General features: G+C 49.9%; 1 protein-coding gene across 3 annotated transcripts in view; it reads left to right on the top strand.

Moving 5' to 3' along the window:
* The window catches only part of RAB11FIP3 (RAB11 family interacting protein 3), a 77,868-nt gene that overhangs the window by 27,929 nt on the left and 34,713 nt on the right, over window positions 1-15,226 (top strand). For all 3 annotated transcript variants that reach the window (XM_032327609.1, XM_032327610.1, XM_032327612.1), the window contains exon 2: window positions 10,755-10,848. In XM_032327609.1, the coding sequence (XP_032183500.1) occupies window positions 10,755-10,848 (94 nt within the window). The remainder of the gene's footprint in view (window positions 1-10,754; window positions 10,849-15,226) is intronic.

The raw sequence follows: 15,226 nt of genomic DNA, 5'->3' as shown, positions 1-15,226 counted from the left end.
CTGGGTGGCTCAGTCATTAAGCCTCTGCCTTCAACTCAGGTCGTGATCCCAGTGTCCTGGGATCAAGCCCCCCATCGGGCTCCCTAACTCAGTGGGAAGCCTACTACTTCCTCTCTCCTTCTGCCTGCTGCTCCCCCTGCTTATGCTTTCTCTCTCTCTGTCAAATAAATCAATGGAATCTTTAAAACACACACACACACACACACACACACACACACACCCCAAAAGTTCTTTTTTTCCTGAAGTTTATTTATTTATTTCAGTAACCTCTGCACCAGTGTGTAGACCCCTAAGATCACAGCCCCTGAGATCAAGAGTTCAATGCTCTTTCCACTGAGTTAGCCAGGTTAGCCTGCCTTCCCATCCTGAAAGTTCTTTAAAAGTCAGAGAGAATAAGAAACAAAAGAAAAGTACAGGAGTAATGATGAATGAGGCCTAACACCTGACAGATGTGCCAGGGATGGGGACAGAGATGGTATCAAAAGCTCCTTCCTGAGGACGTCCAGAGCCTGGGGACCATATCTCTAGTTGAAAGGGCTCTTCCGGGACGCCTGGGTGGCTCAGTTGGTTGGACGGCTGCCTTCGGCTCAGGTCATGGTCTCGGAGTCCCGGGATCAAGTCCCGCATCGGGCTCCCAGCTCCATGGGGAGTCTACTTCTCCCTCTGACCTTCTCCTCGCTCATGCTCTCTCACTGTCTCTCTCTCAAATAAATAAATAAAATATTTGAAAGGGCTCTTCCTGTGGTCAGAACAGTGAGGAGAGAGTACCCCCTGCACACAGGTAATTCCTGCATGAAGAAGTGCCTAGCAGCTCCTAGAGATTAGCACAGACCCTCTGCAGAGCACTAGGACAGGTGCGGCCGGCCCTGTGGCCCCAGCGTTCCCTGCACGCAGGAACCGTTTCCCACCTCCAGCTGCACGTGTCTGGGAGAGGGAAGAGCACAGGCGTTTCAGACAAGGAGGCACTCGGTGCACACCCCACGCCCTTTCTCAGGAAGGTTCCGAGGTTGCTCTGAGCAAGGAGGATGAAGAGGAGGTAGTAGAGGCATGAGGTTCCTGGGGCCTTCGTGGGGAGACAACTAGGAGTTAGATCCTGGGGGGGATGCTGTGAAGGAAGTGCGGGGACCTATGGAGGGGTAGAGCAGTAGTATGCTGAAAACAGAGGCAACAAAAAGCAAGGGAATTGCTAAGTCGAAGAAAGAATTACGTAAGAGAGGTGTTCCTGTGGCTTCAGCAGGGTCAGCAGCAAGACATATTTATGCAGTTGGTGACGTGAATACTGAAGACCTAGTCGGACTTGGGAGTGAGAGTGCTGAATTCTCATGTTTTTCCACAGAAGGTTAAAACGCAGCAGGTACATTTGAAGAGCCAAGAAGTAGCACCGGGAGCCCGTTCATTAGACGTTGATGCAGTGATCCCTCCCAGACCACTGGAAGATGAGGAGCGGACGGAGGGGCTTCTGTGGGGGGCACCTGGGTGACTCTGTTGGTTAAGCGTCTGCCTTCGGCTCAGGATGTGATCCTGGGGTCCTGGGATCGAGTCCGACATTGGGCTTCCTGCCCAGCGGGGAGTCTGCTTCTCCTGCCTACCTCTCTACTCTCATGCTCTCTCTCTCTCTCTCAAGTAAATAAATAAAATCTTTAAAAAAAAAATTAAAAAGAAGAAGAAGTAAATATGCCTTGCCTTTTAAGTTGCCCCAAATTAGACATTAGGTTTATTCAAATGATGTCGTTTCTCCCCAGCAGGATCTAGTAATTCCAAAGTGGCTTAGGTGATAGGGAGACAGTGAGTCTTTACCTCATGTTTACACAGCTGGCCAGTTTTTTTTTTAAGTATTTCTACTCATATGGAGAAATCTATGAACAGGATCTTTAAGCATAAACTGCCGGGCATTATCCCTGAAAAAGTTACTTGCCATGGTGGTTGGTACAAAGCAGACCTATGAGGATTAAAAAGTTCTCTCTGGTGCTCTGTGTCCAAGGTCCCAGAGCTGTGGTGTGACACTGTCCTACAGGCTTAGGAATGTAACACCCAGGAAGCTCCTGGTCAGGTTTATCTTCACTGATACAGATATGGTACCATCGCGGTTTCAAAGGACGCGGTTTCAAAGGACGCTCAAATCACCTGCCCCGTGTGTCTACAACAAAGTCACCGAGTTGTTACTTTTCTTGTTTTTCTTTTTGTTGTTACTTTTTTGTTTTTTGTTTGCAAATCTAAGAACTCAAACCAGTGGCCACTGCACACAACTTTTCCAACTTCTGTATGTTCGGCGTATCCCTAAAATAATTTCTCAAGCATCCTTTGTTTCTAAGAATCCCTCAGTATAGCTGTTGAAATCTTAGAACCAACTAGCAAAATACCCTGTCTCAAGCACATATCTGTATCTTTATAATTATTATTGTTATTTTAAGATTTTATTTATTTGACAGATAGTAACACAGGGATAAAGGGAACACATGCTGGGGGAGTGGGAGAGGGAGAAGCAGGCTTCCCACTGAGCAGGGAGCCAGACTCAGGACTCTCGATCCCAGGACCCCGGGATCATGACCTGAGCTGATTGGAGATGTTCAATGACTGAACCACCCAGGCTTCTCTCTTTATAATTATTAATATCAAGAGTTCAGCTTCTTCAGAGTTTAACCCTTAATAATTGACTTGTTGGGTCACCAGGGTGGCTCAGTGGGTTAAAGCCTCTGCCTTTGGCTCGGGTCATGGTCCCAGGGTCCTGGGATCAAGCCCCGCATCGGGCTCTCTGCTCAGCAGGGAGCCTGCTTCCCTTTCTCTCTGCCTGCCTCTCTGTCTACTTGTGATCTCTGTCAAATTAATAAATAAAATCTTTTTAAAAAATTTGACTTGTTGCTTCCTGCTGCTTATGGGATTTGAAACTTATTTTCAGGAGAATATTAGGGAAAGAATTTTTACTGGTAATTCAGCTGTGTGTGGAATACCTGTGTCTGATAGTGTAGGTCGCTTTCCGTGGTGGAGGGGGGCAGCATCCCTGCCTGTGGGCACCGTTTGCATCAGGAAAGACGAACGCCTCTGTCGTCTGCTTGTCCTTCCTCCGTGTATCTGTGTTCGCACCTCTTGCTTCTGATGGGTCTGTCTTAGGGCATCACATGAATTCTAAACCCACACTTGGATTTTTGTCTGACATTCCGGTAAGTACTACTATGTGATGAGTAAGATTCCTGTAGGAAATACTGCTTGATAAGGAAGATCAACATAGTGCTGAAATTTTGGATTATGGTCCCACTGCCTCCCCCAAACATGGAATACTCATAGTCTTTATTCTCTTCTGTTCAGTGCATAAGAGATGCAATTCCTTTGACCTGTACCTATCCGGTCTCCTCCCGCAGGTGTGGGGACAGAGGTGTGGTGAGGAGTGCCAGGGGTCCTCGGGAGCCCGGGGCAGGTTTGGGAGTAAACCTGAGGGGTGGCAGATTGTCTCTGGCTGGGCCTTAGAATGGGAGTGATTCCTGGAAAAGTGATGCTGGGAATCAGAAATGGCCCATCCACTTCTCTTTCCTGCTGCTTGCCTGAATTGAATAAAAGGCTTCTATGCCACATCAGAAGTGGTTTCCCTCCTTGGATGACGTTTTTCCTCTCCTGAAAAGCTGACTATTAATACATTACACAACAGCAGGGAGGCCTCGAAGTAACGTAGATCTGGGATTTTAGGATAATCAAAAGGGTTTATTTATTTATTTATTTAAAGATGTATTTTTTTTTTTTTAAAGATTTTATTTATTTATTTGACAGAGAGAGATCACAGTAGGCAGAGAGGCAGGCAGAGAGAGAGAGGAGGAAACAGGCTCCCCGCTGAGCAGAGAGCCCGATGTGGGACTCGATCCCAGGACCCTGAGATCATGACCTGAGCCAAAGGCAGCGGCTCAACCCACTGAGCCACCCAGGCGCCCAAAGATGTATTTATTTACTTGAGTGAGAGAGTGCCCACGCACATGTGTGGTAGGAGGGACAGAGGGAGAGGCTGTTCAGGCCCGCCCCCAACTGAGCCTGGAGCGCCATGCAGGGTTGGATCCCAGGATCCTGAGAGCATGACCTGAGCCACCCAAGGTGCCCAAAAGGGCTTTAGATTTACATTCCTGAGTCTTTTTTCAAAACATTTAGTCCATTAAAATGTTCTGGCAACCAGGAGCGCTTATGTTTTGGGGCACTGGATTGGTCATTTGGTTGAGCGTCCAACTCTTGATCTCAGCTCAGGTCTTGATCTCAGGGTCATGAGTTCAAGCCCGGAGTTAGGCCCCATGCGGGACGTGGATCCTGCTTTAGATGAGATCACATGCGTCCAGGATGCTGTGGCCGTAGACCGGAGCCTACTTTAAACACTTTGATTTGCAAGAAAGAGCTTACCTGACATGCACATTTCCATCATTTCAGTAATCTGATGGAAAAGGGCAGATGCATGGCAGATTGGAACTTGCACACCCGTTTTTTGCTTTTCTGTGCTCTTATTTTTGCTTTATTAAGGCATATAATTCTACACTTAAAAAAATCTTATTATTACGGAAAATTTCAAGCAGATATGAAAATAGAGACAGGAAGGTAATAAGCCTAAGTGTGCCCCTAGCTCTGCTAAACTGTCAGCTCCCGGCAGCCTTGTTGCCCCGTCATTGTTTCCAAGGAAATCCCAGACTTGGTATCTCTTTATTCATAAATATAAGTATTTCAGTACCTTTTTTTTTTTTTTTTTTTTAAAGATTAATGTATTTGAGAGGGAGAGAGTGAGTGAGAGAGAGCACAAACAGGGAGGGGGAGAGGGAGAAGCAGATTCCCCGCTGAGCAGGGAGCCCTCCCCTCCATCCCGGGATCCCAGGATCATGATGGGAGCCAAAGGCAGACACTCAAGGACTGAGCCCCCAGGCGCCCTTTGGCCAGGCTTTTTAACTTCAGCCACTCGAAGAGATAAGCCTCTCATTGAAGGTTTAGTTTAGTTGGCTCTTCCCTAATGACTAATGATGTTGACTTGAGTCCCCTTATACCTTTTGGAACTCGTTTCATGTTTCACAATGTGGTCTCTTGGTAGATGCGTGTATGCGCTGAGGAGGATGGTGTCCTCTGCTTTCATTGGCTGGGGTGTCCTGTAAACGTGTTTAAGGGGCCTAATGGGGTTTCCATGACTTGTGAGGAGACCAGCTTTGTTGAGAACGTCACAGTTCGTGTGTGGCGATAACGTAACACACATAGACGGGCAGCTTCTTGTGAAGGGCTGGGCCTTCAGCTCAGTTTCTCCGAGAGCTGCCTCTTCAGTGGCCTGCACTGTGGTTAGCAGGCTTGCTCTGCTTTCTTCTCTTCCCCTTTATGTCTCCACATCTGTAGCAGAAACAGGGTAATGTGTTAGTCATTGTCTCAGAAGAATGCTATAGGAGCCCACTCTGCCTGTGGCTGCCAGCAGTCCGGAGAGGATGCTGGCTGGCTTGGAACATTCTGGTCTGTGTCCCTTAACTTGCTGCTCTTCTGGCTCTGCTGGATTGTGCAAGGAAGGGCAGGTCCTTATTTTTTACCGTCTCCTTGTTTTTTGTTTCTGTTTTTGTTTTAAATCCTCTGAATGGAGTCCTTTGAGCTTAGAGAATTAGAATCATCCCCAGTCATCAGCTATATATATGGAAGTCGGTGTACTCTCCAGACTACCAAGAAGGTATAGTTAGGGGCGCCTGGGTGGCTCAGTGGGTTAAGCCTCTGCCTTCTGCTCAGGTCATGATCTCAGGGTCCTGGGATCGAGCCCCGCATCGGGCTCTCTGCTCAACGGGGAGCCTGCTTCCTCCTCTCTCTCTGCCTGCCTCTTTGCCTACTTGTGATCTCTCTGTCAAATAAATAAGTCTTTTAAAAAAATTAAAAAAAAAAAAAGAAGGTATAGTTAAAGTGCACTTTAAAAAAATGTATGTACTTTGATTCATCTTCTAACATGCTAACTTGTATAAAGGCCTACTAGTTAATGATTTGTTTAAAAAGCTTTGGGTTAATGTTTCAGAATGGACAGCTTGGTACTTTGTGTTCAATCAGTAGCTTCATTGTTGAAATTCTTAGAAATCTTTTTGTGTGAGTGTGTGTGTGTGTGTGTGTGTGTGTGTATGTGTGTGTGTGTGAAGTAAGACTTACGCCCACTGTAGGGCTTGAACTTGTGACTCTGAGATCAAGAGTCACATGCTCTGCTGTCCCGCAGCCAGTCAGGTGCCCCAGAATTCTCAGGCATCTTCAGGACAGAGTGGCCCCCAGGGATTCCAGGTAAGGTGGCCGTTCAGGTATCTAGTGAGCTTCTCACTAGAGATTGTGTGCTTTAGGAAGAAGGGTTTTTGTGAGATACGGAAGGAGGCATTTTATCAATGATTCCAAATCAGTTGTCTCAAGAAGTCAGCGGATGAATGGACGCCCAGGCCCCGTATCTCAGCAGCATGTAGGGCCCTGGGATGGAAGGACAATGGCCACCATCTTCTCCACATAGTGGAGGGAGAAGAGGGAGACGCAGTCTGTGGCTTGAGGGCCCTGGACTGTTAGGGTTAGTCAGCTTGAGCTGGTCCTATTCCATTCTGGCTTTATGTTACCCAAATAGTGGTGCGAGGACTGGACGTGGCAGCCTGTCCATTGCAGAGGAGGCCCTGAGAGACTCTTGTGGGTGGTGTGGATTAACAGATTTGGCCAACTTGGCCAGGGGCTTGTGTGCACTGTAGCCTGAGCCCTGGTTCTCTGCCTTTAAAATATCTTACCTATACCTCATCCCCAAGTATTTGCATGGCTTCCCCCTCCTGTCCTCTGGCTTTCCTGGATGGTTCTGGCCTCCTTCTGTGGTCAGAGGTGAGCTGTCTTTGGGCCAAGTGCCTTACCCCTTTTCCTCGCCGCCCCTCCGGCATGGTCCTCTCTTGCTTGCTGGCTTTGCTCTTTTGTCTTCTCTCTCTTTAAGATTTTCGTTATGGGGGGCGCCTGGGTGGCTCAGTGGGTTAAAGCCTCTGCCTTTGGCTCAGGTCATGGTCCTGGGGTCCTGGGATCGAGCCCCACATTGGGCTCTCTGCTCAGCAGGAAGCCTGCTTCCTCCTCTCTGCCTGCTTCTCTGCCTGCTTGTGATCTCTGTCTGTCAAATAAATAAATAAAATCTTTAAAAAAAAAAAAAGATTTTCATTATGGAAAAGTCCAAGCCTATACAAAAGTAGATAGAGTGGTGCGATGTCTCCCCAATACCCCGCCCCCGCCTCAGCAACGGTCAGTCATGGCCAGTCAGCCACATGTGTGTAGCCGTGGATGTCCCTTAGTCCCCAGCGTTCGAAGTATCTCCACATACTTCAGTGAGTATATGAAAAAATTACTAAAATACCATTATCACACCTGTAAAAGTTGTCTTAGTATCGTATAGTATTCAGTATCTAGGATCAGTATTCACATTTCTAATTATTTTGTAAATAGGATTTAAAACAACAGTTTATTTGAATCAGGATCCAAAAACCCCTTACGTGGTCCCAGATTGGTGCGTCTTCCAAGTCTTATAGTGAGTGAGGGCTTCCTCTCCATCTTTTTTCCCTTGGAAACAGCAGCTCGCTTCTCTGTCGGGGTCGTCACGGAGTGGGCTTGCTGGTTACAGCCATGTGATGCTGTCAGAATGTGTCGCTCTGATCGCTGTATTTCTGTACGTTGGTTGTTATGTGCAGGCTGGATTTAGGCAGTGGTGCGTGCTTCCTCAGGAGATGCGTGGTGTTGCGTGGTCTGTCTTCATGGTTTTAGGCAGTGCGGAGTGTCCCTGGTTCTGCGCACTACTGTGTTGAGCATTGCAGGGGTGGCGTTTTGGTCCTTCGTCCCCACCCGTTCATTAGCGGAGATGCTCTGGTTTTCTTCCTTTAAGATGTTATTTATTTATTTGACAGAGACACAGTGAGAGAGGGAACACAAGCAGGGGCAGAGGGACAGGGAGGCCGATGCCAGGCTCGACCCAGGACCCCGGGACCACGACCTGAGCCGAAGGCAGGTGCCCAACGAATGAGCACCCAAGGCGCCCTGCTGACATGCTGTATAGAGAGAAACTGAGTTAAACAGTTTGTAGAAGAGAGACGGGCGAACCGCTTGATTCTTTCCCTTTGTTTCTCACTTGCACTAGTGTCTTCCAGTGACGCCGGTTCCTTTGCTTTTCCCCTAGTGTGCCTTTGCGGGTTACAGTGCGTTTGAGGTGTCTCCGTCCCCTGAGTTACCCTTCTCATCATGCTTGTGCTTCCCTTCTGGCTGTGAAGGCTGAGGGCTGGCTCCTGAGTCAGTGGCTGTGACTTAAGGGGACTTGGACAGCTTCTTTGCTTTTAGGTGTGACGGGAAGTCTGGGCTCCATGTGTCTGCTTCCTGGCCAGCCTCCAAGACTCCCGGTTCCTCTTCGTGGGAAGTGGGGCTTAAATATCACAGCCTGGGTGCCAGGGCGCTCACTGTCGGTTGGGCAGTTAGAAGGTCTTTTTCTTTAATACTCCACGAGCGATACTTCATCCTGACTCTTCATCCTGACTCTTCCGGTCACCTTCGGGGTCACCAGGTGTTCACTTCGGGCCTTCAGTCTGTGCCTTTGTCCTCTCTTTCAGTGGCATAAAGGCGCCCGTCCTGAGCAACACCCCAGATCATGGGATTGGAACATTCCCTGTCACTGGGTGTTGCTGCTCAACAGTTTAATGATAATCAGATTTTCTTTTGTAAAGTCAGTTGAAGTTTGCGTAGCTGTTCAGGTTTTTCCCTTTAATGTCTGGGAAATTCACCAGAGTAAGTCCTGGAATAGGGTCTTCTGGGGTCCTGAGCTCTTGGTACTTGAGGTGGTAGTTCAGCACGCACTGAAGACTCTTTCTATTTTAGAGAAGTTTTCTTATATACAGTTTTTATATTTGTTCTGTATCTTTGCTTTGCTTTTTTGTTCTCTGGGGCTTCTGTTACTCTTAAATTAGATTGCCTTTGTTTTCAATCCTTGTCACTTTCTCTTCAGTCCTTTTTATCTCTATTCATTTATTTTTATGTTAAATTTTTTTTTTTTTAAGATTTTATTTATTTGGGGCACCTGGGTGGCTTAGTGGGTTAAAGCCTCTGCCTTCAGCTCAGGTCGTGATCTCAGGGTCTTGGGATCGAGGCCCACATCAGGCTCTCTGTTCAGTGGGGAGCCTGCTTCCTCCTCTCTCTCTCTCTGCCTGCCTCTCTGCCCACTTGTGATCTCTCAGATAAATAAATAAAATCTTAAAAAAATATATTTTATTTATTTATTTGACAGAGAGATCACAAGCGGGCAGAGAGGCAGGCAGAGAGACAGGGGAGGAGGCTCCCTGCTGAGCAGAGAGCCTGACTCAGGGCTCAATCCCAGGACCCTGAGATCATGACCTGAGCTGAAGGCAGAGGCTTAAACCATGGAGCCACCCAGGTGCCCCAAAGATTTTATTTATTTTCTGAGAGAGGTGAGAGAGCATGAGCCTGGGGGGAAGGGCTGAGGTGGAAGCGGGCTCCCTGCTGAGCAGGGAACCTGACATGGGGCCCATCCCAGGACCCTGGGATCTTGACCTGAGTGGAAGGCAGACCCCAACTGAGCTCCCTGAGTGCTGGTAGTGTGGGTTGTTGTGAATACAGCTGTTCATAGTGCGTGATATCATTGTGGTTTTAATTTGCATTTCACTAACGACTCGTGATCTTGAGCATCTTTTCATGTGCTTACCTGTGTCTGTCTGATTTGGTAGAATGTCTCTTTCCATGTCTTGCCTATTAAAGAAGAATGGTAGTTCGTGTTATTACACTGTAAGTGTTCTTTACACATTCTGGGTACAAGTCCTTTATCAGATATGTTTTTGCAAATATCTTTTTCCAGTGTGTCTTGACTTTCAGTTTTACTAATAGTGACTTTTTTTTAAAAAGATTTTATTTATTTATTAAAGAGTGAGAATAAGAGAGATCACAGAGAAAGAGGAAGAAGCAGACAGGGACGCCCCCCCCCCCCCAATATGGGACTCGATCCCAGGACCATAGGATCAAGACCTGAGCTGAAGGCAGAGGCTTCACTGACTGAGCCACGCAGGTGCCCTTGACTAATGGTGTCTTTTGAAACGCAAAAGTTTTAAATTTTGATGAAACTCAGTTTATACTTGAAAATATAGGCTCAGTCGTTAAGCGTCTGCCTTTGGCTCAGGTCATGATCCCAGAGTCCTGGGACGGAGCTGGGCATTGGGCTCCCCACATGGCAGGACGCCTGCTTCTCCCTCTCCCACTCCCACTGCTTGTGTTCCCTCTCTTGCTGTGTCTCTGTCAAATAAATAAAATCTTTAAAAAAAAAGTGTATATATAAATATATCTTCTTTCTGAAGAATTTCATTCTCTGTAAATTCCAGGTGTGAATCATCTTACCTTTATGATTTTTGGTATTCAGGGTCTACTTGCCTGTTTTTACTAAGGATTCTGCACAGCCTGCAAGGCCTCTGGAGTGGATGGGAGGGTCTCTGCCATGTTAGTAATAGTCTCACAACGGCTTGAATAATACCTAAACCTTCAGCACTTCCGATCTTCTCCCTTGGGAAGCACGGCTGTTGACCTCTGTAGGATCTTACTTCCATCACTGACCGTCCTGGGTGCTGTTGGCCGGTCTCACCTGGGAGGCCTCCCGTCATTGACCAGAGCTTCTGGTCACTCTTGCTCTCAGTACTGTACCTTGCAAGCAGGCTGCTCTGGGCATGGGGAGAGGGTCGAGGGCAGAGCATACCCGTCCTCTGATTTGTAAGGCTCGATAACATCGTCTCTCTTGACAATTCCAGGTGAAGGACTTAACGAAATACCTGGACCCCAGTGGGCTTGGCGTGATCAGTTTTGAGGACTTCTGTCGAGGGATCACCGCGATCAGGAACGGAGGTCAGTCTCCCCCACCGCGTGTTTCCCTCTCCTTGAGTCCTCTGCTCTAGCCCTCGGCTTGACTGTGCCCTCACCCACCCTCAGGAATGCCCTTTTGGCTGCATGTAACGTCTTCCTTTCCCCTCTGAGCCCGAGCCCTATAAGACCCTAGGTTTCGGGCCCTCTCTTTGTCCTTCGCTCCTCGCACACGCTGTCTTCCAGAGTGGACTCAGCCTCCTGGCCACAGCGTCAGAAGGCGGGGGCCCTTCCCGCAGGCGCGCTGGAGGACCGTGATGGCCCCGCGGCAGCACCTCACGTGTGTGTGCGAGCTGCTGCGCCCCCGTGGACCACGTGCCGCTTCCCCTACGTGGTTGCGGGTCTGGCCGTGCTCCGCCTGGCCTCCCGCCCCCATGGGCTGCGTGCCACCCCGACTGCCTCCGCCTGTGTGGCGGTGGTTACCTTGAGTTCAGTGTTTGTTTGCGGCCTTACTTTGAGTGAAAACTGCTTTACGGTAAGCGCATGGATGTTCAGTAAATCTTGTCACTCTGAATTTTGGCCATTCTTCATGCCTATTAATAGAAACCCCTGCTGGTGTTACCGTTCCGCGGACCGGTCCCTCAGCCTGCAGCGGCCCCCATCCTCGCTGCACCCCGGGCTGGCTTTCATCCCCCGGAGGCACTTCTGCCCCTCGGGCTTGGCTCCTGCGGAGGGAACGGTCGGGTGCGCTCTTCCTGCAGCTGCTGCCCGCATGTGGTGTTTCTGAGCTGTGTCCGTGCTGCGTGGACCTGCTTTTCGATGGCAGGACGGTGCCGCCGCACCTGGTTTCCCACACGAAGCTCTGTAGCCCAGGCCGGACACTTGCGTTGGGGCTGTGATGAGTACAGCCCCTCCTGACGTCTGTGTATGTCTCTGTGTGGGCACGTGTTTTCATGGCTTTGGGGCCTGTCCACAGGGTGCGATGGCTGGTTCTGTGGGTGTAAGCTTAATTTCTTACACTCTCAAGTTGCCCATATGCTGCCCATTTTCGCTTCGAATTCCGGAGCTCTGGAGAGCCCTCCTTTTCTTGTGGCCTGGCTTCAGCCTGGTGTGTTGGGGTGACGGTGGCAGAAAGGCTCTGGTGGCAGGCTCTTCCCTTCTTCCTGCACTTGTGAGAGGAGGAGGAGCAGACCTGAGCAGGACCCACCGTGGCTGACTCAGAAGATGCCCTTGGACCCGAAGTCTGATCCTCAGTTGTTGATAGAGTTGCCTCTATGGTCTGTCCCCTGTCTGTCTCCCGTATTGCCCAGTAGTGTCTCAGAGGGGCTGGGTTTCCTAAAACACTGAGGCCGGGTGGTTCCGAGATACCTCTGTGTATCGTGACCTATATTTATCCTTTGCCCTTTCACCCAGTCAGTCCACGCACACGAGTGCCACCATTGCCCAGGAACCCTGTGGGCCTTTGGGTCCAGAGCACACCTAGTAATGAGAGGAGGGGTCCCAAGGGAAGGGGCTGTGGGTGTGGCAGGTGGGGGCCACGGCACGGAGCCATGCAGGCGGGCTCCAGGTGGGAGCCCTCTGGGAGGAGAGCTGGAGAGCAGCCGGGGAAGGTGTGATCTGAGCCATGTGGTGGAGCTGCCCTGAGGCCTGTGAGATGAGCATGACTGAGCTTGCTGTGGGAGAGGCCGTGGGCCCTGGGTCTGGGGTGAGGGTGGCAGATGGGGCCTGGTGGGGAGACATGGAGAGTGGGTGGGGCAGGAGACCCTCTGGGCGGTGGTCCTGGCAGAAGATGGGCGGTGGGGGTGATGCTGTGTGGATACAGGGATGAGGAACAGAGTCCTTGGGGCTTAGTGTCACATGCCTGTGTCTGTAGCCGCGGAAGCAGTATGTGGTAACCGTTGGGTGACCATCTGAGGTCAGGTGACGTTGTTCAAGCCTTCATGCTTTTGCACAAAGATTTTAGTGGTGGCTTCATGGAAAACTTTGGCCTCTGCTCAACTGCCGGTGTCCTTGGCGGCTTCCTAAATGGACCACATTCCTGTGCCTAGCCATGCGCCTCAAGACCTCCCTGGGCCACAGCAGCGGCCCCTGGAGCCCTTGGGATGGCTTTGTTCTCCAAAAATCCCGTCAGTTAACTTGTGGGAAACTCACCGTATATGCTTTTTTTTCTTAGTTTTAAAATCCACTATTATTTCTGACTAATCAATTATTTAAAAGTTCTTTGAACTTCTGAATGTCTTTTTAGATTTTGTCATTAATTTCACACCTACTTGTGTGTGATAGAGAGTGAGATCTCTGTGTTCCCTGACATTGGTTGGGGGTGTGGTGTGCGAGCCTGATGGTGCGTCCTCTGACCGAGGAGCCCCACCGCGGTTGTCTGTTTGAGCTCCATCACAGGGGCGGGGAGGGGGCCTCCTGCAGACGTAGGGGCGGCCTCAGTGGCCAGCGGCTTTAATTCACCTTCGTGCTGACGTAACTGACTGGCCGGGTGTAGGCTTCTGGGTCGATGGGGACGGAAGCTGGAGGGCCCCAGAACTTAGGGGTCATCAGAGAAGCCTTCGCTGCTCGGCCTGACCATTTAGGGCTAGGAAGGCAGCAGGTGCATAGAGGCCAAGCCCAAGACACCTGGCAGTTACCGTTGCCAGGAAAGCGAGCAGCTGAAACACACGGAAAATGTGCTTCTAGAATCCCAGTCGGCTGGCCGTTGAGTGCAGTGTATCATGATAGTGAGAGCCGTTGAATGTTCGTGTTACCAGAGACTAGACATAACCAGTCTGGAAGGTTGGAGCAGGCAGAGTGGGGAAGGATATGCTACAATCCTCAGGTACTCTGCCAGGATGTCAGTAGAAAATTCTAGAATTCAGGAACTCAAGGGAACTATTTAGAAACACTCTTTATTTAATTTTTTTTTTAAGATTTTATTTATTTATTCGACAGAGATCACAAGTAGGCAGAGAGGCAGGCAGAGAGAGAGAGGAGGAAGCAGGCTTCCTGCCAAGGAGAGAGCCAGATGCGGGGCTCGATCCCAGGACCCTGGGATCATGACCTGAGCCAAAGGCAGAGGCTCAACCCACTGAGCCACCCAGGAGAGCCCCTACAATTATATTTTATCCTTTCATTGTATTTAATCTTTTTTTAAAAGATTTTGTTTATTTATTTGACAGGGAGAGAGGGAGAGAAGGAACACAAGCAGGGGGAGTGGGAGAGGGAGAAGCAGGCTCCTGCTGAGCAGTTAGCCCAATGCGGGGCACAGTCCCAGGACCCTGAGATCACGACCTGAACTGAAGGCAGATGCCTAATGATTGAGCCACCCAGGCGCCCCTCATTGTATTTAATTTTATATATATATAAAGATTTTTCTTTCTTTACAGTTTAGTTTCTTACAGCAAACCAAAATACACCCAGGATCTAGTGTGTCGCTCTGTTCTGTTCACCTGTCTGATTATATTCTCTCTCTCTCTCTCTCTCTCTCCCTTTTTTTTTTTTTTTTGGCTTCTGGTCTCTTCTGATTTATTTAACGTATATTTCTCTGGGGTCATTCTTGCCATTTTTGTGTTTTGTTCTCTTGTTCATGTATTTTCTGGACAGAATACAAGATGAAAATGCTATTTTATTCCTGTGGTGAGAACATTCTGGAATAGAAGCATCCCCTGAGGGTGAGGTTTGGTCTCAACATGATGCCATGTTGCAGGTGGTGTCCCCACTCCCTGAAATTTAACGGGTGGGGGCAGACCCCTGCTCCTGAAGTGAGGTGGGAGGCGGGGGCCCTGTGGGATGGTCTGCTGCCGGGCTACGCGACAGGGGTCCCTGTCCAGTGTCTGGGCAGAGGACTGCTGCCCTGAGAGCTTGAAGCAGACTGGATGAGGGCCACAGCCCGGGGAGGGCACAGCTGACCCCTGTGAGGACTGTGGGCACAGACACCGTGTAGCTGGACTGCTCCAGGCTCCAGGGACACAGCAGCCCCCCGCCCTCAGGACAGCCCACAGATGATGAGGCAGGGCAGCTACAGGAGGGGACAGGAGTGTGGGAGGAGGGGGTGCCTGGGTGTAGCGCCCTGGCATGTCTGGGCTGCAGGGAGGCCGATGGGTCCAGTTTGGACATGGGGTCTGACAGCAGAGGTGAGGGTGTGGGGGTACAACACTGGCTGTGCTGTGGGCAGTGGGAGACCTGGATGTCTCTGCAGGGTGGGTAAGTGAGTGGCCCCTTGGCTCAGTGCCAGTGTGCCAGCACCAGGTCCTGGCGCGGCCATGAAGGGCTGGGCCTCCAGGTGCCCACGTGGGCTCGGGGGGCCGTGCTGGTGGGGGCACCGCAGCTGTACATCTGTCGGATGTCCTGCCGAGTGGGCTCAGGGAGTCAGGTGTTTTCTTTTTCCTGTAGTTGGATTTCATCATTTAACTTTGGTTAGGACAAGAGCGTGAAAATA

This window comes from Mustela erminea, chromosome 20 (assembly GCF_009829155.1).
Source record: "Mustela erminea isolate mMusErm1 chromosome 20, mMusErm1.Pri, whole genome shotgun sequence".
Lineage (NCBI taxonomy): Eukaryota > Metazoa > Chordata > Mammalia > Carnivora > Mustelidae > Mustela > Mustela erminea.
Note: the sequence above shows the minus strand (reverse complement) of the source record. Positions and strands in the feature narration are given on the sequence as shown.